The sequence below is a fragment of the Diabrotica virgifera genome, chromosome 8 (assembly GCF_917563875.1).
Source record: "Diabrotica virgifera virgifera chromosome 8, PGI_DIABVI_V3a".
Lineage (NCBI taxonomy): Eukaryota > Metazoa > Arthropoda > Insecta > Coleoptera > Chrysomelidae > Diabrotica > Diabrotica virgifera.
This window is the reverse complement of record NC_065450.1, coordinates 104290377-104317075: the sequence shown is the minus strand read 5'-3', so window position 1 is coordinate 104317075 and position 26699 is coordinate 104290377. Positions and strand designations below refer to the sequence as shown.

The window sequence follows — 26699 nt, the reverse complement described above, 5'->3', positions numbered from 1 at the left end:
CATGCCAAGCGTCACAAAGAGACAGAATACCAAATAATATCAGGCAAAGAACAAAAATCAAAGACATAGTAGAACATGTAGCAAAAAAGAAACGGAAATGTGCAGGTCATGTGGCAAGAACACCGAGCAACAGCTAGACTAGAAGATTATTGGAATAGCGACCGCGGGCGGACAATCGGATAAATGCACCACGGAATCAGAGATCGACCACCAACGCGCTGGAATGACGATGTAAAGAGAACAGCTGGGAACTGGAGAGCTGGTAGCTCAAGATAGGGAGACATGGAGAAACTTAGAGGAAGCCTATGTTTAGCAGTGGACGATAACGGTTAGATTATGATGATGATGATACTTTCCTAACACATAAAAATAGTTTGTAGGTATACCGTATAACGATTCACTAAGCTACAAAAAACTACTTACAAAGGAAGGAGGAAAGGGGCGCCTAAAATTACTTGCCCCGGGGCGCTTGCCTTGGCGCGGCCCTGACAAAAAGCAAAGTAACGAATGTGATTTTTTGGAAAGAAAAAAATGATAAGCAGTTCAAATTTTTCCCATTTGTCAATGCGCTGATTTAGGAGTCTCTAAAAAAGAGTTATTTTGTTCTCCTGAAAAGTACCACTTTTCACATTCGATAGTTGGAAATAACAAGGACGATATAATACATTGTTCGTGGTTATCTTTTTCACCTTCCACCGGGTGAGTGCATTGCTTCATTTGTAAATTCTTATCTAGTGGTTGTACACATTTTAGCCACAGAAGATTTTGTGATTCGAAACATGCAGATAGTAGGATTATAGATCACGAAATGTCTAAAGCACACGAAAGAATTGGGCGTATTGATACTGAAATAGCAAAACAGGCCGAAGAAATAAAGAATTATTGGAAAATGGTAACTCAAAGACTAATTTTAGTATTAAAAACTTTATTTGTGAACAAGATTTAGCATTTCGCAGCGAAAATGAGTTGTCGAATTCATTGTTGCTAAACAACAATGTTTAAATTTAGTTTAATTTCGCTCACGCTGTATATTAGTTTTATGATATAGACTTTCCTAATTTTCCTAAAATTTAATTATCTTTACGGATGCCGGTACTTGCTTGAAAACAACTAACTTTCTAAATATAATCCTATTGCGTTCTTAAGAATTATAACAATGACAGTACATAGTTAGAAATTCTTATCTCTCAGTCTTTGTTATCCAAAATTCACAAACACCCCGATTCACGAGAAAGAAGACTGACGTAAATTTTAACCAAGAAGGAAATTCTGAAGGTCAAAGAAGACGGTTGCGATGAAATGGGGGTTGGGAAGTGTTAATGTGTTCGGACAAGAGTACAGTTGCAAGTGCCAGACGGACCAGTCGAAAGGTTGGAGCTCAACGCTCTCGGTTTTGCGCAAGCCGCACTCTTTAATACGTGTTTGGTAACTAGTGCCAATTCTTTTTACGTTTTCGTGCTCATAGTGCGTTTATTGAGCTATCGCAAGCAAGCTATCGTTGTCCAAAATTTCGTCATTGTAATTGTTTTTAGTAAATAGACTTAGTTGAAACGTTCTTCTCGTATATTTCATTTGTCCCAAAGCTTTAGGTGGTCCTTCGCATAAGTAGAGAAAAAGTGAAGCCATTTCCCTAAGGAAAGAAAATTCAGTTTCCCAAGGAGAAAAATTAGCGACCTATGACTGGTGCATGAAACAAAGGCACCAGGACGAAGTGTAAGGACAACAACACCTACATTTTCGCACATGTTCCTTCGAGCCCGGATATCTTCACATTTTAACTTCGAACCAAAGATCTTCGCTTGTTTCATCTTCAAGTTAGACATCAACGCACCTTCAGGGTCATCCAGTGGACGTCTCCAGACTTCTTCATTGTGGTAGCTGATTCAACGCATCGCATCAAATTCACAACAAACTGTAAGCTTTTTAATTTTAATAATACTTGTGAAGTGCATACTAGAAACTCTCTTTGAATATTATTGAACACTTTCGTTATTTCGCTGCTTTTTTATATTTATTGGACATTAATATATTTTCTTGATTTTATTGGACATTCTCATATTTCGGTATTTTCTCTGTTTAATATTATTTTTTGGTTTTTAATTCAAAGATCAAATCGTTTCACGTAGTTTTCGCTTATCAATTTTTTGTCTAATTTACTTAGTCAACCATGAATAAAACCGTTGACGATCTTACTAAAGCAAAAGATGACCTTGTTAAGGCAAGGGATAGTAGTAAAGCTTGGATAACTATATTGGAGAATTGGTTAAAAGATAATGGAAATAAAAATATTTCAAAAAATGAACTGATTTCTAGAAAAGATTATTTATCAAAAGTTTTTGACAAGTACCTTGACGTTCAAAATGAATTAGAAATATTAGATGATGCATATGCTGTTGACATGGCAGATGTGGAAGGGAGATTTCTAATCTTGGAATCAGCCCTAAATGATAAAATTGATCAAATTTCAGTAAATTCTGTTATGAGCACCTCAGCTCAACAAAGTCCCACAAACTCAAATAACCGTCATGTCCACTTACCGGAGATAAAAATTCCTCATTTCGATGGGACTATAGAAAATTGGCCTATTTTTTCCGAGATGTTCACAAAACTTATCGTAAATGACACTCATCTTTCAGATATTGAAAAACTAATCTACTTAAAATCAATTCTCAAGAACGAACCTCTACAACTAATTGAAAATTTGGAAATTGTGGGTTCAAATTTTTCTATTGCTATCGACATACTTAAAAATAGATTTGAAAATAAATGTTTAATAATTAATACTTATTTAAAACAACTTTTGAACGTTCCTTCAATAACAAAAAATACTGCTCAAAACTTGCGTGAATTCTTAACTCACATAAAAAAGAATTTAAGTACGATAAACAATTTAAATATTTCCGACAATCTTGCAGATTTTATTTTAATTCACATATTCACACGAAAATTAGATTTTAATATGAAACGATCCTTTGAATCAGAAAGAGATTTTAACGAACTTCCTACGATAGATGAGTTTTTGGATTTCATTGAAAAGAAATGTAAGATATTGGAAAATTTGATCTTTGAAGAGAAAACAAATCATAAACCAAAACCGTCTCTGTATACTTCTGCAGATAACAGAGATACACTTTTTAAATGTTTTGTCTGCAATTCTAGCTCACACAAGGTATACTCTTGCCAAAAAATTTTAAATTTGACTGCTCAAGAGCGTATACAAAAAGTAAAGAACAAAGGTTTCTGTCTCAATTGCCTTGCTAGTGGCCATATATCCAATATTTGTCCCTCATTGTCGAATTGTAAAACCTGCAATAGGCGCCGTCATTCTTTGCTCCACATTTCGCATCCGTCGGAAAATAATGCAAAGCAAGTTTCCGGTAGGTTAAATCATCAAAGTCCACCCGCCCAAAATCAATTTGTTCGTAATTTCCGTGACCAACGTCAAAACCAGCATCCTTCTCAATGTACCTCGGAGAATATTCAAGCAAATTCGCAGAACAATTTTGTTCTAAATGCAATTCCGCAATATTTGCCAGATATGCAAAATCCCCCAGGTCCGAGCAATATTTCGTCTCACTCTGTATATTCGAAAAACCTACAAGTTTTACTCGCAACTGCTTTGGTAACTGTTTACGATGTTCAAAATAACCCCATCTCAGTTCGTTGTTTAACAGACTCCGGTAGCCAGGTTTCGTTCATAACAGACAGGTTAGCCAAAAGAATTTGTTATTCACCATATACCAGAAATCTTCAAATATCAGGCATAGCTCAAACTTCTTCTGTTTCAAACAAGATGGTAGACCTTCAAATCCATTTAAACACATCTCCTGGCAAAAATTTTTATTTGTCTTGCGCTATCCTTGAAAGCATTACGTGCCAGCATCCACGAGTCGCGCTCGATTTAAATTTATTAAAAATACCAAAAAATGTAAAACTCACAGATCCACATTTCTGTACCCCGTCGGACGTAGATATTCTTTTAGGAGCTGATATCTATTTCGATCTAGTTACTTATGGCTTAATAAAACTAGGTCCCAACCTTCCTATTCTTCAAAACATTCATTTGGGGTATATTGTAGGTGGAAATATTCCATACTCTCGTAATGCGATGTTAGGATCAAACTCGAATCCTTCAACTAATGTTCACTCTCATTACTCAAATGTTTCATTACACGCACAAACTGCTGATCTCGATTCTCTTTTAAAGAACTTTTGGGAAATAGAAGAGACTAAACCTATCAATCCTATTCATGCAAAAACATTAACTCCCTCAGAACAGCAAGCTGAGGACATATTCAAATCTTCGTTTACAATTCTTCCTAGTGGCAGATTTCAAGTAGACCTACCTCTAAAAACTCCTAGTGAATATCGAAAATTAGGCGAATAATTTCATTTGGCAAAAAGGCGTTTTTTCAATCTTTCAAATACACAAAAAGAGAAGTTCTATCAATTATTGCCTCTATTTTCGATCCTCTCGGTCTAATAAATCCGATTACTGTATCTGCAAAGTTGCTAATGCAAAAAATTTGGATGTCTAACTTAAATTGGGATGACAAACTTACACAAGAAATTTCCTCAGAATGGTTAAATTTTTTAGCTCACATTCCTGATCTCGCCAAACTTGCAATTTCTAGACCTCTGCTCAATCCTCTCAATATTTCTCTAATTGAAAACCATGGTTTCTGCGATGCAAGCATGAAAGCATATGGTGCTTGTATTTATTTACGAGTTTTACATGAAAATGGAACCGTTTCGTGCAACCTAATCACCTCAAAGAGCCGTGTAGCTCCGTTAAAAACCATTTCCCTACCGAGGCTTGAATTATTAGGTGCTGTTTTGCTCTCTACCTTGATTTCAAATATTGTCCTTATTAGTCCACGCAGAGGCATCCCTAAAACGATATATTCGGACAATGCGTCCAATTTTCTTGGAGCTCGTAATCAGTTAAAGGAACTGTACGACTTCTTTATGGGAGCGGATGTCCTACCTGCCATAAAGGCATTCGCAGCCTCAACATCAATTGAGTGGAAGTTCATTGCACCTCGATCTCCACATCAGGGTGTAATTTGGGAAGCAGCAATAAAAAGATGTAAGTATCACTTGGTAAGGATGATAGGCAATTATATTTTTACATTCGAGGAATTAACCACTATTTTAGCTCAAATAGATTCAGTTTTAAATTCACGACCACTTTATCCATTGCCAGACAGCCCAAATGACTTCTCATTTCTAACCCCCTGTCACTTTCTGATCGGCAGCAGCATGACTTCCTATCCAGACAAAGACATCTCGTCAAGATCCGAAAATAGTTTGTCACTATGGCAGAAATGCAGCAAAATTCAGCAGCACTTCTGAAAGTGCTAGTCCAGGGATTATTTAAATCGTCTCCAAAACAAGCCCAAACAGTTTATGCCCCAAGAGAAGAATAAAGTTGGCCATCTTGTACTCCTAATCGATGACAACGCTCCCCCTCTAAAGTGGCCATTGGCAAGAGTAATTGAAACATTACCAGGTAAAGACGGCAAGGTTCGAACCATAAAAGTAAGAACTAAAAACGGAACATTCATAAGATCTATTGTTAAAGTGTGTCCTCTACCTCATACTCATTTAGATGTAGGTCACATCAACGGGGGGACTATGTTGCTAAACAACAATGTTTAAATTTAGTTTAATTTCGCTCACGCTGTATATTAGTTTTAAGATATAAACTTTCCTAATTTTCCTAAAATTTAATTATCTTTACGGATGCCGGTACTTGCTTGAAAACTAACTTTCTAAATATAATCCTAATGCGTTCTTCAGAATTATAATACTGACAGTACATAGTTAGAAATTCTTATCTCTCAGTCTTTGTTATTCAAACTTCACAAACACCCCGATTCACGAGAAAGAAGGCTGACGTAAATTTTAACCAAGAAGGAAATTCTGAAGGTGAAAGAAGACGGTTGCGATGAAATGGGGGTTAGGAGGTGTTAATGTGTTCGGACATGAGTACAGTTGCAAATGCCAGACGGACCAGTCGAAAGGTTGGAGCTCAACGCTCTCGGTTTTGCGCAAGCCGCACTCTTTAATACGTGTTTGGTAACTAGTGCCAATTCTTTTTACGTTTTCGTGCTCATAGTGCGTTTATTGAGCTATCGCAAGCAAGCTATCGGCGTCCAAAATTTCGTCATTGTAATTGTTTTTAGTAAATAGACTTAGTTGAAACGTTCTTCTCGTATATTTCATTTGTCCCAAAGCTTTGGGTGGTCCTTCGCATAAGTAGAGAAAAAGTGAAACCATTTCCCTAAGGAAAGAAAATTCAGTTTCCCAAGGGGAAAAACCAGCGACCTCTGACTGGTGCACGAAACAAAGGCACCAGGACGAAGTGTAAGGACAACAACACCTACATCTTCGCACATTCATCACAAAATGAAAATTATTTGGGAACACTCCTGTTATTAGCTGAATATGATTAATTTTTGAAGCATATTAATAAATATTCAAATCCTGAATGTCAACTATCATGTCAACTATCTTTCATATGTGAGGAAATTGTACATTCGATGGGTCAAAACGTATTAAATGAAATAGTTTCAATGATTAAGAAGTCAAAATATTATTCAGTTCATATCAATCAATTAACAATCAATTTCTTAGAATAATTTCTTAGAATTTATTGTATTTCGAGAATTCGAGCTTCGTGGTGTGTGTGTGGCAGCATTTACGTTTCCTAGTGAATTATTACAAATTACAGTTGGTTGTTGTTTGAGTTTAAACATCTTTTTTATATCAGCTTAAACAGAAGAATTTTCTACTTCCAGTGGTGTTTTTATTTCTTCACAAAGTGCATCAGTGACCTCCTATTTTGGATTATCTACAGATTGCAAAGCAAGCAAGCAATTTGATTCAACTCGACCTCTGGGAGATGTCCACCCTATCGAAATAGTACATTCGGGTGTAACAATTCATTGGGGCGAGGTGTTTTGACCCGAGTTTAAAACAGGGATCACCCCACCTTGCTCCAATGCCCCAGGCCATCGCTTTCCCCCCATAGCACGCTGATGCGCGATGGGGGCACAACTATCGTAGCCAAATGCTCTTCACAATGGAATTCTGGGTAATAAGATTCCAATGTGGTGCCCTAAACGAATTACAAAACTAGGCCAGCGTAAAGCGCTCTATGCCTTTATCTTCTATTTACTTATCCCCGGTACCAAAATTGCTTGCTTGGGCCCCAAGTCATTGTACCAAGCCCCACTGAGCTCGGTCCAATGACTTGGTGCTCAAGAATTTTATGATTTTTTGTTTTTTATGATTTTTTTGGTGGCTTACGCCTTTTTTGTTTTTTTGTGTTTTTTTTTTTGTTTGGCTTGCGCCTTTTCCTCTATTTTCTTACCTGGTCGTGATGTTGGACCTACGCTTGGGTGTGTTTCTTCGGCACTTGGTGTTTCGAGCTACGAACTGACTACTACTTTCACTTTTTCTTTTACTTTGTCACTCTTTGTTTGCTTTATTCGATTCACTTTATTCCACTATTTGCTGTTTAGGACGTTTGTGCTTCCATCGGTGGAACGCGTCATACCCTAGCATCTCTCGCAGTATGTAACTTGGGTGGTGCTTCAGCTCCGCGAATTTGACCCTTACCTTATCTGTCATCATTTCGGTGACTCTCACCTGTTGAAGTTCTCTAAGCTGCTGTTGTGGACCGCTTGTATCTTCTTTTTGTGGGTGTTGCATACTTGTCCCCATGCGAGAGATGCGTATGTTAATACCGGTAATATTATGCTATTTATTAGTCTTAACCTCGTTTTTAGTCTTAGTTAACTTTTTCTTCCTGTGAGGCCTCTTAAAGTTGCTCTCGCCATGTTGGCCTTCTGGACTGTGGCTTCTACGTGTTTTTGGAAGGTTAATCCTTTGTCCATAATAACTCCCAGGTATTTAGCTTCATTTTTCCACTCGATGGGGTTGTTCAGCACCGTCAGCTGTTCTTCTGGCTGTTGTCTTCCTTTCTTATATAGTACCGCTTGCGTCTTTTCGGAGTTGATGGCTATCTTCCATTTTATACACCATTCCTCAATGTCTTCTAACGCTGTTTGTAGGTTGGTCACTGCGATGTCTACGTTTCTGTGTTTGGCCGCTATCGCTGTATCGTCGGCGTAGAGGCTCATTAGGGTACCTGGTGTTCTAGGTACGTCAGAGGTGTATATTGTGTACAGCAGAGGTGACAGGACCGCTCCCTGTGGTACTCCAGCCTCCGGGTTTCCGAGCTCGGACAGGACTTGTCTTATCCGAACCCTGAAACTCCGGCCGCCTAAGTATGAGGAGATCAGCCTTGTCATCGCTCCGCTGTACTCATAACCTCGCATTTTGTATATGAGCCCTTTGTGCCATACTCTGTCGAAAGCTTTGCTTACGTCCAGGAATGCTGCTCCAGTTTACTGCTTGTCGTTGAATCCAGCTGCTATGTACTCAGTTAATCTGAGTACTTGTAGCTCGCTGGAGTGCTCTGGTCTGAATCCAAATTGAGCTTCTGGGATTATCTCTAATCTGTTTGTTTCAGCTTGCAGTCTGCTGAGGATAATTCTTTCCACTATCTTGCTGATCGCTGGGAGTAAGCTGATTGGCCTGTAGTTCTGCGGGAATGTGTAGTTCTTGCCAGGTTTTGGGATCATGATGACATGGGCCTCTTTCCATATGTTCGGGAATATTTTGTATCTTAATATCGCGTTCACTGTGTTTGTAAAGTACACTATAGCTCTTATGGGCAAATACTTTAGGGCTCTATTTGTTATTTCGTCTAGAGCAGGCGCTTTTCTCGGTGAACTATTTCTTATATGTTCGTTGATTTCTTCCGGTGATGTTGGGGGAATGATGTCTTCTGGGTCCTCTGGTCTTTCTTCTTGCTCTTCGACTTCTTCCATGAAGTCTACGTCCTCGTCTTGGTGGAAGTTTAACCTGCATTCTCTTTCCAGTGTGGACCTCATCACCTCTGCTTTCTCTTATGGTATACACCATGCCGTTTTCTCCATGTAATGGGGGGATGGGTTTTCTGTCGCTTCTCATCATTTTCTGGAGCTTCCAAACATTTTTCATGTTTGAGTCTAGTTCTTCCATCTCTTGTACAAAGTTGTCCCATTTTTCGCTGCGGTGTAGTTGTAGAGTCGTTTTGACCTCTCTGTTTAGTGTATTTGCCCAGGTTTTATCTACTCGGTTTCTTGTTCTTCTGGCTATTTGCTTCGCTCTATTTTTTTTTCCTTATCAAGTCTTGTACTTCTTGTGGTATGTCTTTGAACCTTCCCGTGTGGATCTCGACTTCTTTCTCTGTTGTGCTGTTTCTAATTGCTTCTTGGATGATGTTTTCTAGCTCTAGGACTTTTTCTTCTATTTGTTGAGGGTTATTTATAACTGGCACTATGTTTATTCCTTCACTCACTAGTCTTTTGTAATTCGTCCACTTTATTTTCTTTTTTAAAAATACCAAGTTTTTTGTAAAAGGTATATATTAAAATACCCTAAATAAGGGTCACAATACAAAACGTTTTCGGAGTAAGGAATCGGTGTTTAAAAGCCCTAAAATTAGGTATAACCTAATTAAATGAGATAAAAGTTAAAATTGACAGAGGTTTTCAAGAACAAGAGGCCATACTGACAAAATTTACATGCCTGAGCCACCAAAATGTATAGGGTAAAAACCCTTTAAATGTAAATCATAAAGTTATTTTACATATTTATATAAAATTCATGGGATGTTATAGATAAACCTGGATGTTACCCAGGGTAACACAGGACTCTCCCCACGTGGTTGGAACTTTTTTTGGAGAAAACCTCACATATTGGATTTCAATGGCCAACTGACAAGTGAATTCAAGAGCAACCCAAAATGACATCAAGAACTGTCAATGTAACCTAGTTGTAATATTACTTCAGCCACAACGTTAAAGATTAATTTGAATGTTTTAAGATAAAAAACAGTATCAAATTTACAAATATTAAAAATAAAAGATGTTCACAAAATATGAAAACTTTTTCCCTTAAAATAATGCATTAATTAAGTATTCAAAATAGGGAAATAAAATGTTTACGTTACAGGAAGTTATGCAGTCAACAATACCAATAAGTGTTGTATTAGTGGTATGAAATTATCAATACGATTAGACAAATAATGGTAAAAGCCTTATACTAGGAACACAAAATAGTATGTAATGTGTACATATGTGTACGATTTTAAGAGTATTGATTAAATGATAATTATTTAATGACTGATAACTTTCTTGGTAGTCGACCCAACATAAATTGTATAATGATAGAAAAAGTGATATGATAATTATAAAAATACTGTTTTGGTTTTATCTGATTGAAAATGCGACTAAAGTAGCTTGATGAAACTGAGTCCTCCAGAGACCTGACATCAAATTGGTTAAAAATGAAATGATTGTAAAATATGGGGGGGGGAGTAGGAAGGTATGAGAAGTCTGACAGAGTATGTTGTGATATTGGACCATGGAAGATGTGTAGTGTGTTGTTATGAAATGAGAGTTATCTAATCTATAAGCTATGAGATGAGGCTAAGAAGACAGGTGGCTGGAATGAGACTCAATTCTGATAGATGTGGTTGTATATGTGATGTAGGAGCTAAATTTTGGAAAATTAAAGCTGGTGTGAAATAATGAGAATGTAGGAGGATAAAGTACAAATGAATATTAGAGAGTTGAAGTAAGATGTTGCTTATCGACAATTGGGAGTGAAATAGATGTATGTGGTAGTCATGAATGGTGTAGCAAAGAAGAGAAAATTGTATCTGATGTGGTTTATGAAAAAAGTTGACGGTGTAGGGGTTGAAAATCTCGGTTAAATGACACATGGCGATTGACACAATTAGGACTTCTCCGCTTCTCTTTAACTATTTCTAAGTCTTCATACAGGTCCAATTTTAGGAAGTTTTTTTGTGAAATATTATGTAATAACGAGACATCTTCTGGGATATTAAGGGTATGTTTGTTTTGTACAAGATGTTGTGAGAAAGTAGAAGTGTTTTCTCTTTTGGTGTGCTCTAAGGAGCGTGAAGATAGGGATGTACAGGTCCTACCTATACAGGGTGAGGCAGATAACTGGCCTATTAGAAATATCTCGAGAACTAAAGGCAACAGAATCATGAAAATTGGAATACAGGGGTTTTGAAGGATGATCTATTAAATGCAAATATTTTCACCTCTTTGCAACTTCCGGTTATGCCGGAAGTTGCTTATAACTTCGTTTTTTTAAATGGGACACCCTGTATATTTTTACATTTTTGGATTCTCTTCGATGTCTTCTTTCTTAAAATATGAGGATTTGTAATGTTATACAGGGTATTTTAAAAGATAATTACGTTTTTTTATTAATTTCGTAGCAATATTCATACCCTGTAGAATTGTACTAGTTTGACAACTAAAACTATACTTACGTTCAAATCATTTTTAATATAGTCTACTATTGTTAAGAATCATTAGTATAGCTAAATTTTTAACTTTAGTATACAGGGTTGGTCGAAACTCGGAATGAGTATTTTATGAGTTTTCTTAAATGGAACACCCTGTATTTTAGTATTGTAATGAAATAATATTTTATGGTACTTTTTTATTTCTTAAGCATTCCCTATACCTAACTGCTCTAATTTGTGCTTAATTGTTAGTCGCACCAATAATCTTAACTACGTAGGTATTTTGGTAGCTAAACCATTATTGGTAATTTTAAGAATCAGTCTGGATTAATATGTATTTATTTCTGAAAAATTCTTTGTGATTGAATATTTTCACGGCCAACCTAATAAAATTTTACGTATTTTTTGTTGCAATTAATGTTTAGCTTGAATCACCAATAACTCACAAATTAAAGCAGTTAGGTATAGGGAATACTTATAAAATAAAAAAGTACTATGAAATATCATTTCATTACAATACTAAAATACAGGGTGTTCTATTTAAGAAAACTCAGAAAATATTCATTCCGAGTTTCGACCAACCCTGTATACTAAAATTTCAAAATTAGCTATACTAATGATTCTTAACAATAATAAACTATATTAAAAATCACTTGAACGTAAGCAGAGTTTTTAATGTCAAACTATTACAATTCTACAGGGTGTGAATGTTCCTACGAAATTAATAAAAAAATGTAAATATATTTTAAAATACCCTGTATAATATTACAAAATCTCATATTTTAAGAAAGAAGATACTGAGGACAATCCAAAAATGTAAAAATATACAGGGTGTCCCATTTAAAAAAACGAAGTTATAAGCAACTTCCGGTATAACCGGAAGCTGCAAAGAGATGAAAATATTTTCCTTTAATAGATCATCCCTCAAAACCCCTTTATTCAAATTTTCGTGATTCTGTTGCCTTTAGTTCTCGAGATATTTCTAATAGGCCAGTTATCTGCCTCACCCTATATATGTAGCGTCACAATCAGAACATTGTAATCTATACACACCACTACGATCCATGTAGTTGATAGGGTCTTTGGAATTGGTAAGACACTGTCCCAGATTGTTGGGCACTTTGAAAGAAATATGAGTATTATCAACTACTCTTTTAAGAATATATCTAATGTCTCCAGAAAGACGTTCATGAAGATATGGTAAGGAAGCATATGAGGGTTTGATGGTCAAGTCTCTAGGGAAAGCAGTCTCTCTCAAGACTCTAAGGTGTCTCTTTTGAATAAGTTTGTGGACAATATTAGGATCGTAACCGTTGTTAAACGCTATTTGACGAAGAATATTAAGTTCTTTATCATAGTTTGATGGTGATAAAGGAATAGTTTCAAGTCTATGGATGTAACTATGAAAGTTAATTGATTGGGAAGATTCTAGTTCCATAGTGAACTTGATGTTAGGGTGGATTTGATTGACTTTAGAAAGCAATAGGTCAGCTGAATTAGAATTACCGGAAATGAAAAGCAAAATATCATCTACATATCTAAACCAATGGAGTATTTCCGGATTTTTCATGATATGAGTGGATTCTAAATGATCCATGAAAATATCAGCTAAGAGAGGGGATAAACAACTACCCATGGCTAGGCCATCAGGTTGTCTATAAAATTTATTATTAAATACAAAGAAGTCTTGAGCTAGACAAAATTGTAGTAATTGGATGATGGAATTAGTAGTAGACGTAGTAATAGAGTTGGCTCTTAAAAGAGAATGTACCAGATTAATAGTTTCATGTTTAGGGACAGAAGTGAAAAGGTTGCTAACATCAAGTGAAAGCATAGTAATGTTGGGACGAAGGTTTATTTTTTGGAGATTGTTGACTAGTTGAATGGTGTTTTTGACTGAGAAGCGAGGGGTGAAATTCGTCAAGTTGTTAATGAGATTTATTATGAATTTTGATAAGATAGATACTGGTGTGTTTATGAAGCTAACAACTGGACGGATGGGATGCCCTCTTTATGTATCTTAGGTAAACCATACAGTCTGGGTGTCAAAGGATTGCTTGGTATTTTATAGTAGGGAGCAAACTGTTCTGAAAAAATTCTGCAAAGGGTTTCAGGTTGTCTTTAAGTTTATTGATGAACTTCCACTAACAGACGATCCTTCATTATGGCAGAAAAATATAAGACCGGAAACGAATATATAATACCATATTAAAACCAGTAATCGTCTATGGCTCAGAAGTGTGGCAGTTATCACAAAAACTTAAAGGTAACCTATTGGCAGTTGAAATGGATTTTTGGAGGAGAGCAGCGGGAAAGTCTAGATTAGAACATGTGAAAAATGAGGACATCAGGAGACAAATGAAAGTACAAAGATCAATTATAGAAGACATCGAAAAACAACAACAAATATGGTACGGACATGTTAGACGTATGGGGGAAGAAAGACTACCCAAAAAGATATTAGAATGGGTACCACCAGAGAAAAGAAAACGCGGACGACCACCAACAACATGGATCCAAGGAATCTCAAAAGCAATGTCAGCAAGAAATCTATCTGAAGAAGACTGGCAGAATAGACAGGCTTGGCGAACGGGAACCCAAAGGCGTATTACGCTGTGAACGGGATATATATATATATATATATATATATATATATATATATATATATATATATATATATATATATATATATATATATATATGTTCGGAAAGGTTTCCGCGGTTAATACAATGAAACTTAAAGCTAAAATCAATATCAACAAAAGAATTAATATTAAAATTAAACTCACCAGGCTTCCGGGTTGAACCGCGTCGTTGGTTTCTAGGCCGAGCTTTCGACGTCCTCTCTGACGTCATCTTCAGGGCTTCCGGGGTCTCAGTCTCCTGATGCTCCAGACAATACACTCACTACTCACTGCAATACTGTTGTTGCTGACGCTGGGGCGGTCATTTATACCGTGGACTGATGTGACTGACGTGGCTGTCGATGACGTGGCGGAGTGGGAATTAGCGCGATATATATATATATATATATATATATATATATATATATATATATATATATATATATATATATATATATATAAATAAATAAGCAAAATCATTGGCTAATACTCGTAAAGTGAATGTGAATTTAGTTGGAAATATATAAAATGATGAAGGGTCATCATTCCATACATTTCTGTGCAACTATATACACCGGTGTTTCGGCCTATTTGGGCTTCGGCAGTATAGTGTAGCAAGTTAAAAAAGTTGTTTGTTAACTTGTAAAAGGATTACTACAGGAGCAATTATTTATATTTGTATTCGATTATCCAACATCATTTTATATATATATATATATATATATATATATATATATATATATATATATATATATATATATATATATATATATATAAAATTCCAAAAATCAAAATAGCGAAATACAATAGCATATCCAACTACAGCTTATTCTCGAAGCTTAAAGACCAGACACCGCTTCTAAATCAGAGTCATATCATCTATCAACTTTCTTGTCTCGAATGTGACGGGCAGTATATAGGACAAACATCGCAATGGCTGAAACAAAGAATAACGCAGCACAAAAGTGATTGTAAAACACACAAAAATACTTGTGCAGCAGCACACCATTCCATAACAACAGGACACCAATTTAATTTGTCAGATATCAAGATCTTAGATTCAGAAAGCAATTATAAGAAAAGATTGTTCCTCGAGATGTACCACATAAACAGTAATAAACGTTCAATTAATTACAAATCAGACACAAGTAGATTAAGCGAAATTTACTGCAATGTTTTAAAATTCGAAAAATAGCAGAATATTAAACAGATGGCTCGATATTGGAACTTTTGACCCTTAACACATGTGAGAAAAGATACCTCACTCAGTGCCGCCCTCGACGTTCTCGTGAAACGACATGCATAGCTTTAAGTTAAATTGCTTTATATAACATACCTACAACAATTCGTAAGTTATATCATTGTAATATTATGTTTGTACCTAACTGTTAGTTAATTTTGTAGTTTGTTCCTGATGAAGATGAAAAATTAATAAATACTCATCGAAATATCGAATTCAACAGAATTAAATGTAGTTTCAATCTAAGCCACAGACCGCAATTCCCGATAATTTCAACACTGTTTTATAGTGTTATAGAATATATATATATATATATATATATATATATATATATATATATATATATATATATATATATATATATATATAGGGCGAAACACATTTCTGAGAACTGGTGTTTGGATCTTTGATTCTATTCAGAAAATTTTCCCAACCCAAAATGGTGGATGTGTAAGATGTTCGTAAGGGGATTTCTCCACATTCTCTATTTCACTTGATATATATATTATATATATATATATATATATATATATATATATATATATATATATATATACATATATATAGAACTGGATTCGAAATCCGATGTATTTATCGACCGTGCAAGTATATTCTATAACACTATAAAACAGTGTTGAAATTATCGGGAAATGCGGTCTGTGGCTTAGATTGAAACTACATTTAATTCTGTTGAATTCGATATTTCGATGAGTATTTATTAATTTTTCATCTTCATCAGGAACAAACTACAAAATTAACTAACAGTTAGGTACAAACATAATATTACAATGATATAACATATAACTTACGAATTTTGTAGGTATGTTATATAAAGCAATTTAACTTAAAGCTATGCATGTCGTTTCACGAGAACGTCGAGGGCGGCACTGAATCAGGTATCTTTTCTCACATGTGTTAAGGGCCAAAAGTTCCAATATCGAGCCATCTGTTTAATATTCTGCTATTTTTAGAATTTTAAAACATTGCAGTAAATTTCGCTTAATCTACTTGTGTCTGATTTGTAATTAATTGAACGTTTATTACTGTTTATGTGGTACATCTCGAGGAACAATCTTTTCTTATAATTGCTTTCTGAATCTAGGATCTTGATATCTGACAAATTAAATTGGTGTCCTGTTGTTATGGAATGGTGTGCTGCTGCACAAGTATTTTTGTGTGTTTTGCAATCACTTTTGTGCTGCGTTATTCTTTGTTTCAACCATTGCGATGTTTGTCCTATATAGGACAAACATCGCAATGGTTGAAACAAAGAATAACGCAGCACAAAAGTGATTGCAAAACACACAAAAATACTTGTGCAGCAGCACACCATTCCATAACAACAGGACACCAATTTAATTTGTCAGATATCAAGATCCTAGATTCAGAAAGCAATTATAAGAAAAGATTGTTCCTCGAGATGTACCACATAAACAGTAATAAACGTTCAATTAATTACAAATCAGACACAAGTAGATTAAGCGAAATTTACTGCAATGTTTTAAAATTCTAAAAATAGCAGAATATTAAACAGATGGCTCGATATTGGAACTTTTGGCCCTTAACACATGTGAGAAAAGATACCTGATTCAGTGCCGCCCTCGACGTTCTCGTGAAACGACATGCATAGCTTTAAGTTAAATTGCTTTATATAACATACCTACAACAATTCGTAAGTTATATCATTGTAATATTATGTTTGTACCTAACTGTTAGTTAATTTTGTAGTTTGTTCCTGGTGAAGATGAAAAATTAATAAATACTCATCGAAATATCGAATTCAACAGAATTAAATGTAGTTTCAATCTAAGCCACAGACCGCATTTCCCGATAATTTCAACACTGTTTTATAGTGTTATAGAATATATATATATATATATATATATATATATATATATATATATATATATATATATATATATATATGTCTTCATATCAAGGCGAGATCCGTTTGTATCATAAGCAATACAAGATGAGGTCCGTTTTGCAAGGCGAGATCCCATTTTGGATCTCATCTTGTATTCACGTGTATATAGTGGCATCTCGATGTAACAATGGTTAGGGTACAAGGAAATCGATTTTTGCCTGGACCTCATTTTGCACCCCTTTTGGTGAATTTTATATTGCAGTGGTTCCACTAAATCCGCTGTAGAGGGCAGCGCGCGCGATCCGTTGTGTATATGGTAAATATATATTTTGCAGACAACCCGAGATCCGGTAAATTTGGAAACATCGCAAATGAATTTCACGGTCAGCTCTCTCACTCGGCTTATGTCTAGCTTGAATAAGAATGTTTACATTATTTAAGGGCTCTGTCCAGAAAGGCGATTGTCAAATATCTCGAGATCTAGACGGCATATCGAAAAAACTTTGGAATGCTTTTTGAATGGTTTTTCAAAATCTATATACTTATGCAATAGCAGGGTTCTTATTCTGCCTGCGAAAGCGGTGGGTGTAGCAACTTTGAAATTTCAACTGAAACACTTTATTTTTAATTAAATAGTTGAAATTTAGAATTAAAAATACACAACTTTTGTTTGAATCGATAATAGCTTCTTTAATCCAGTCGGAAGAGCTTCAAAATCGTCGTTTTGATGACATTTTTAGGGTTTAGGGGTACCTCAGGTAGTTAGCTTAAAACGTAAGAAATAAATTTGAATAGTTAATGTTTATTGATAAACAAAGCTCCAATTCTATTTTACTTCAACTCATTTTAAGGCTATTTCAATAAACTAATCGGTTCTTTTTTCAATTTTTTGGTAAAACATTGTAACTTATAGACGAAAATTCTTAAAATCGGCTATTTTTCATTTAAATTGTCAATAAATAATTAAATTGAGAAAAAATTGGTCAGATTTACATAAATTTTGTTATTCCGTCCATATAGAAACTAAAACAATTGTTACGTAGTTAAACTGAGTGTCATAAAAACCGTGTATTTTTACTCATTTCTTTGAGCTATTTCACGTAATATCGAGATATAAGTTGTATTTTTTACATAAGTTATATTAACGTTAAACTGACTTAATTTATAGTTTTATAAGCAACAATTAAGTATAGCGAAATTTATAAAACCTTGTTTAAATTGTTTTACATGCTCTATAATGCGGTTATCTTAAATTTTGTTTTGAATGTTTTTCTTCTTACTGGTAGACAAAAAATGGCAAAATGTGCATTTTTGACATCAAATTGTTGATAACCAACATAGTTACTACTCAAAATATTAAAAAAACTAACCGTCGGTATAACAGGTTGCCTGGAAACCAGATGCAGAACAGTACCATAAATGTTTTAGACTTTTTAGCACTTTCTTTAAGTGAAATTTAAAATCATTTACCACCCATGTACACTCATTACGGAATCTGTTACAAGAATTTCAGCGATTTCAGCCATTTTTTCAAAATTTATTTGGATTTTCTCTAGTAATCCTTCCAAAAGACAATACATAAATGGTGAATACCTTTTACACCAACTTCAAGGAGGGTAATTTATACAGGTACATACCTGGAATTATTATATGGACCGTTCACTCTTGTTAGAGTATAGTTCGCTCAAATATGAGCTCTTTTAATCCATTTCACGCGGTAAATTAGTCCGCTTTTCCTTTAGGTCTTAGTTCATAGGTTGTGATGTTTTTTTGCCCTCTCTACTATCTTCTTCCACTCTCTCCGGTCCTGAATCTTTTCTCTCCAGTTTGCAATTTCCATCTTTGATATGTCTTCTAGCAGTTGATCTTCCCATCTAATTTTTGGTCTTCCTCTTGGTCTATTTTTTACTGGTTTCCAGTTCATTATCTTCCTGATCAGTTCTTCTACCCCACTTCTTTGTGTGTGCCCAAACCATCTGAGGCTTTGTGCTTTAATGAATTTTACTATATCTTCTCCTTTATTTATATTTATTATTTCATGGTTCATCAGCTTTCAATATTCCCCTGTTTCTGTCTTTACTGGTCCATGTATCCTTATAATTTTTCTCTCAATTATTTTTAACTTTTCTTCGTCTTTTTTCGTAAGGCACATTACTTCTGCTTCATAGGCTATCACTGATCTGATTGCTGTTGTGTATATTTTTGATTTTGTTTTTTTTGCTCAGGTTTTTGTCCTTGAGTAGTTGGTGATATTTCCAATATACTCTATTACCTGCTTTAATTCTGTCGTTTATCTCTATACTCCTTCCGTTTTTGCCGTCCACCATCACCCCCAGGTATTTGAAGCAATCTACTCTCTGGAATGTATTTTCACCTATCTTTATTTCTGCTATTCTGTTTGCATTGTCTCGTGTGCTTATAAGATATTTTGTTTTATTCTGATTGATTATTAGTCCTCTCGTCTTTGCTTCTCTTACCAGGGTTAAAAGTGCCTCTTCTAGTCTTTTTTTATCTCGTGCTACCAGTCCCAGTTCATCTGCATATCCTATGATCTGTGTTGAGCTTTGAATAATTGCCTTTTTCAGCCCTGTGTCCTCAATTACTCCTTCTAGAGCGATATTAAATAGTGTCGTTTGTCGTTGACAGACTGTCTCCTTGTGTTACTTCAAGTTCTATTTTGATGTCATTTGTATCGCCCTCGTTTGTTTTAACTTTTGCTGTTGAGTCTTTTATTGTCATTCTAGTTAGTCTTATTAATTTTGCCGGTATCTCCATTTTTTTCATTTCTTTTAATAATTGTTGTCTGTATATGCTGTTGAAGGCCTGTTGGAAGTCGATGAATAGTATGTGTAATTCTATGTCATGTTCATAGCTTTTTTCAATTGTTTGTGTCAGTACGTGTATTGCATCTATTGTTGATCTTCCTTTGATCTATTGTTCTAAAACCCTGTTGATATTGTCCTATAATTTTTTCTGTGTATTGATTTAGTCGGTTTCTTATAATTGTGGTCAATATCTTATACGTTGTATTTAGTAGCATAATTGGTCTGTAGTTGCAGCACTTAGTTGGATCTCCTTTCTTAAAGATTGGTGCGATGTGTCCGTTTTTCCATTCTATGGGCATGCTTTCGTCCTTCCAAATTGTAACCATTAACTTGTGCATTCGCTTCGTGAGCTCCTCTCCGCCGTTGATGATCAGTTCGTTGTTGATTTCATCTGGCCCTGGCGTTTTGTTTACTTTTAGTTGTTTTAATACCTCCATCAATTCCTAATAAGTAGGTGCGACTTCCTCTTCATCTCTGTTATCTCTTATATCCTCATCCTCTGAATATGCCTTATTGTCGTTTTTGTATAGGTCCGTGAAATGTTTTTCCCAATTTTTTTTGTTTATTTTTGTGACAGATTTTTTGGTACTGTGTTGTTGTTTTATCTATTCGAACAATTTCTTGTTGTCTTTATTATTCGTTTCTAATTCTTGCATTTGTTCAGAGATCCATGTGTCCTTCTTTCTTCTATAGAGTTTCAATGCTTCTTGTTTTTCTTTTCTATATTGGTCCAGTTGTTCCTGTTCGGCACTTTGTAGCCATTTGTTTCTTGCGAGATGCTTCAGTTGACTTTTTTGGTGACATTCCTCATCAAACCATTCTTTCGATTCTTTGTTTTTTTTTGGAATCCTATTATTTGTTCTGCTGTCTCTATTATGCTGTTCTTTATGTTTTTCCATTCTCCTTCTATTTCTATGTGCTCGTACTGACCCAATTTCTGTTCCAGTTGTTCTGTATATTGTTGCTTTGTTTCTTGCGTTTTCAGATTGGCTATATTCCATTTCCTCCTTTTTCCTTCCTTATGATTATTTGCTTTGATTATTTTCATCTTAAGTTTTGCTATCAACAATATGTGGTCAGTGCCTCCATTTGCCCCTCTATATGACCTTACGTCTTGTACTATTTGTGTCCACTTTTTCGAAATTATAGTATGATTTATTTGGTTTCCATCCATTCTTCCTGGTATCATCCATGTTATTTTGTTTTCTTTTTTATGTTTATGCCCAGTACTAACTATATATGTATTTGTTGCTGCTGCTAGGTTGCAGATTTCTCCTCCATTATCATTCGTAGTTTCATGAATGGTTTCTTTGCCAGCTACATTACGATTATAGTCCTCCTTTCCGATTTTTGCATTGAAATCACCCAATATTATTAATATGTCATTCCTCGGAATATTTTCACAGGTTTCTTCCAGGATGTCTTAGAATTCTGTTTTATCTTCTTGGTTTGCTTCTTCGGTGGGTGCATAGCAATTGACTATCGAGATGTGGGCTTGTTTATTTTCTTATGAAGATATCCTTTCATTAACTGCTTTGAATTGTATCAGTTTTTTCCTCATTTTTTTGTTCACCATAAATGCCGTACCATTCGTTCCCTGTTTGTTTTCTCCCGAATAATACATGCTAAAGTTTTTCTTCTCAATTTTTCCTTCTTTCTTCCATCGTATTTCCTGTACGGCTAGGATTTCTAGTTGGTATTTTTTCATTTCAAGAGCTATTTATTGCATCTTACCTGCTGCCAGCATGGTTCTAATATTCCAAGAGCCCATTCTAATGGGTTTTGTTCTTTTCTTCTTATTGAGATTCTTTCTTTATTTTGTGTGCGTTATTTTGTTTTCGTTAACCGTTTGCATTTCCGAGTCTTTTTTTGCCATGTCAATATCATATTTCAGCCGCTGTTCTTCGTTTATTAGTTTTTTGAATTTTTTATCAGCTGTTCTCTCTCTTCGTCCCATATCTAGATTTTGCCATTCACTATTAATTTCTTGTAGCCGATTTTCGTTTGCTTACCTTTGCTTCTTTCGTCCTTTGCTATTTTAGTTATTTCCTTTTGTATTTCTTTTTCTTTCGATGTCCAATCGTTGTTTATATAGATACGATCTTTATGCTGTTTTAGTTTACGTTTCTTGTTTAGGATTTCCATTTTATCCGTGAGGGCTTCTGTTTCTATTGCGCATACTGTTTCTCCTATTTTTTTGCACTTCTTAGTTTTATTTGTATTTGCAACTCTTGGGCTCTGAAATTTTCCATTTCTTCTTTTAATTTCTTATAATCATTTGTTTCTACTTTCAACCCAGTTACGATCAAGCTTTTATTTTTGCTAAATTTCTCCAGTTGCTCCATTCATTCATGTAGCTGTTTTACTTCTTTTTTTAGTTTTTGTTTCTCTGCTTTTACACCCATTAACTCTTTATTGGTTTGTTGTTATTCTTTCCTTATTGCTTTTATTTCCTGAAGCATTTCATCGTTTTTATTCATTAGCTCTTTCATTATTGTAATCATAACATTTTCCATGTCTTCCTTGTTTTCGTTGCCTGCTTTGCTTGGTGACCGTTTTTTAATTTTACTTCAATTAAAACAATCATCCAAGTTTTCTCTTTTGCGTTTTGTTTCAGCATCGGTTTCACTTCCTGTGACATTTTTTCCATTTTCTAGGAGTGTAGCGCTAAATACCTGGAATACCGATATTAGATTATCAACAATACTTAAAAAATGAAAGTTACCAATTCACCGGTAGTTAATGCGTTATTTAAAAATTACCTGCGCACCAGAGTTGCCAGTTGGTCTGTAATTAGGATGGGGATTAAAATAGATACGAATTCACCGGGACCCGGAAATATGCACACCCTGATATTCTAGTTGCGTAAGCTCGTCCGATTGGCGCATGACGTTAACAACAGAGTAAAGCATAGTCCCGTCTATGCGTTCGTAATACGAACGCGAATGAAATTTGAGAATAGTAAAAATGAATGAATTATGACTAACAGAAACTAAGTGATTTTTATAGTTTAGAGGAAAATTATTAAACTATTTACTTTTATTTAAATTGATTTTCAGTTATTTGTAAAGTTCCCAGTTTCTTGATTATATTATATTTCTACTAAAATTATTATATTTCGTTAGTTGGCAAAAATTGATTAGTGGCCTACACATTAGTAAATATAATTTTTACCAAGGGGAAGAAAAGCCCCAAAATAAAACCATAAATTTAATGGATTGATAAAAAAACAAAATTTTTTACTTTTTAAATAATGTATTTCATCAGATTGAAGTAAGAGGCTTGGAAAAGACAAAAATAAGTTTTACAGTTTTCATGCCATGCACTTTATTTAAATTTTGTGCACGTGAAATAGACGTACATACAGCAACTATGTAGCAGTTTTCATAATTTTTCTTTTACGCAATGTCAGGTTGTTAAGAGACTTGTTTAATTCTTTAATTCGGAAGTACATCCGAGACCTAAAAAATAACTTGTTCGCTTTGTTAGAACAGTCTACAGTTACACTTTTGGACATAAGGTTTTCTAAATAATTTTTAGTTACCAAAATGGAATCACCGTTCATGTGGAAGGAAAAATTGTCTCCAGTTACTTAATATATGACAAGAGAGTGTCTGATGGTTTACATAAACCACACTTACTCAAATGATCAACCCACGTGTACGTTGAAACATCTTCGGATTGAATACTGGAGTCCTTCAATTTATGGCAGATATAACCAGCCAAATTCTCCAAACCATCATACTTGAGGTCACTAATGTTTTTTCATTCTAACTCTCATTGAAAACTTGAAAATCCACAACTGTTTCGTTGTTAGAATCCAGCCTTTGGATCAATTATCCAGAAATTGGTAAATCTGGGATGTCGTCTGTTTAAACGTTCGAAAATTCGTTCCGTTGTCTCTCCTACCCGTATATAACTTTTATAAAATAAAATAAAGCTTTTTGTTAACACTTTAAAAAAATTTTAATGGGTTTTCCCCGAAAAGAGCTTCATTTTTTGGTACTATGTATCACGTTAAAATATTTGATTTGGAATTTGAAGGATAAGATCGTCTTTTTTATGAGCTACAAATTTACTTTTACTGGTTCTATAGACTAAGAATATACCATTTTTTCGTTTTTTTATATGCTACATTTTTTCCAAGAATTAGACCTACTACTAAATTAACCTAGTACCTAAGTTAAAAAAACTCTATAGAACAAAAGTTGCTTAAACTTAGTCAGATCTGTTTCCGGACTTATTTTAAACGTATATTTTTTCACCCTCCAAGTAAAAGCAATCAACGGCACAAATTCAACTTTGAAGTGGGGGATGGGTAGAATCTAAATCCAAATTTTCATGCAATTAGGAGTTGACCCTGAAAATTATGTGTGTTTCTTTTTATCTTTTAAATCATTTTACGTAAAATCATTTTTTAACTATCAAATAATAATTACATATTGAGTTATTTTATTTTTTAAACTTTAATAATATTTATAAAAAATTTTACTTTCTTGTAATGTATTTTTAAAACAAGCAATCATTTAAATAATTATTTTGTAACAATTTGTATTATTTAAGAATATAATAATTACATTTTGGTTTCGTAGTAAGTGTTTTTTAAGAATATTAATGTATAGTTTTAAAATATTGTATTGCAAATAATTATCATTATTAAATGGTTATTATTTGTCAAGTATTCTTTTTCTTTTTTCACACCCTTATGTATGTAATAAAACTAAGGGACTTTCTGAAAGGTCAATCGTAGACTTTAAAGACACAAAAGAAGCGATACTTAAAAGTTACGCCCATTATATATCTTTATATCGTGGGAAATATACAATACAACACGAGCTCCAACCGCTCGACTAATACTCTTTGAGCTGGCATCAGTGTGTGATCTCGCGTTGAACGGTAAATATCTAAAATTTCGTATATAAGTCCTCCCCCTTACTTTTCAGCGACGGATCTCGTTTCGCTGTAAATTTATCAGAAAAATTTAAGTACAAAAATCTTTTCCCCTCTAAGTGTGCCATGATTAATATGTTAATTATAAAGATATGAACAATATACTCCAATAATTAATTTCCTATTGGTGGATCTCGGGTTGTCCTCGATTTAGTCGGATCTCGCCTTGATATGAAGACGTATATATATATATATATATATATATATATATATATATATATATATATATATATAATATATATATATATATATATATATATACAAACAACTAGTTTATTAGGGTTGCAGTCAGAAGGTTGGCCAGGATGTTAAAGAAACACTCTTTTGACTTTTTGTCTAGCTTTCGGAATGGTTTTATTCCTTTTTCAAGACTTAGTCGTTGAGATTATTTAAAAGCTTTATGACCCTCAACAATACTAACACAAACATAGAATACAGAAAATAATGGACAAAATACATTCTAAAATTTGGTAAGGATGGTAAATTTTTATATTTATTCTATGACATCTTTTGATGGTGTGATATATATATATATATATATATATATATACGTCTTCATATCAAGGCGAGCTCCGACTAAATCGAGGACAACCCGAGATCCACCATTAGGAAATTAATTATTGGAGTATATTGTTCATAACTATCTTTATAATTAACATATTAATCATGGCAAACTTAGAGGGGAAAAGATTTTTGTACTTAAATTTTTCTGATAAATTTACAGCGAAACGAGATCCGTAGCTGAAAAGTAAAGGGGAGGACTTATATACGAAATTTTAGATATTTACCGATCAACGCGAGATCACACACTGATGCCAGCTCTAAAGAGTATTAGTCGAGCGATTGGAGCTCGTGTTGTATTGTATATTTCCCACGATATACAGATATATAGTGGGCGGAGTCAATGACTGCAGCAACAGCTTTGTCTCGAATTCTTTATGTAACTTTTAAGTATCTCTTCTTTTGTGTCTTTAACGTCTACCGTGGTTTTCTTTAAATATTTTGAATTTATTGTGTATAAACCATATCTGCTACCCTCTTTAACTATAACTATTTAGATTTACCTTTCAGAAAGTCCCTTAGATTTGTTACATACATAAGGGTGTGAAAAAAGAAAAAGAATACTTCACAAATAATAACCATTTAATTATGATAATTATTTGCAATACAATATTTTAAAACTATACATTAATATTCTTAAAAAACATAGTCCGTTCTTTAACGGTACAATATTGCAAAACCTCTAAATTTTAAAGAACCGCTTGGATTGACATGAAATTTGGCATACACATAGCTAATAAGTTAAAGAAAAAAAGTGATATTGTGCCGATATATGCTTTTGCCCTGGTGGTGGTTTTCACCCCCTCTTGGGGGTGAAAAAATATTCGTCCAAAGAAAGTCAGGAAATGGATAAACTGGCTAATTGTAAGTAACTTTTGTTCTATAGAGTTTTTTCACTAAGTCAATACTTTTCGAATTATTTGGCAGTGAATATGTTCATTTTTTCAACAAAATAACCACGCTTTTAGACGGCTTTTTGCAAATAACTGAAATAGTAAGTATTTTGTCGAAAAAATATTCTTAGGAAAAATATAGCCTATAAAATATTTAAAAAAAAAATGGTGTATATATCACGTCTACACTTAGTAGAAGCAGAGTTATAGCTAATCAAAAGTAGATTCATATTCGTCAAATTCCAAATGGGATACTTCCAAACGTGAAATAACCAAAAATGAAGCACATTTCGGGGAAAACTCATTACAACTTGTTTAAAGTGTTTAAAAAAAGCTTC

The 26699-nt window shown here is 34.2% G+C and overlaps 1 protein-coding gene across 1 annotated transcript; it reads left to right on the top strand.

Annotated features, from left to right (window-relative positions):
- The first annotated feature begins 2167 nt into the window (after positions 1–2167).
- LOC126890225 (uncharacterized) lies at positions 2168–4387 on the top strand. Its single transcript, XM_050659079.1, has one exon. The coding sequence runs from the start codon at positions 2168–2170 to the stop codon at positions 4385–4387; it is 2220 nt and encodes a 739-aa protein (XP_050515036.1).
- Positions 4388–26699: the final 22312 nt, after the last annotated feature.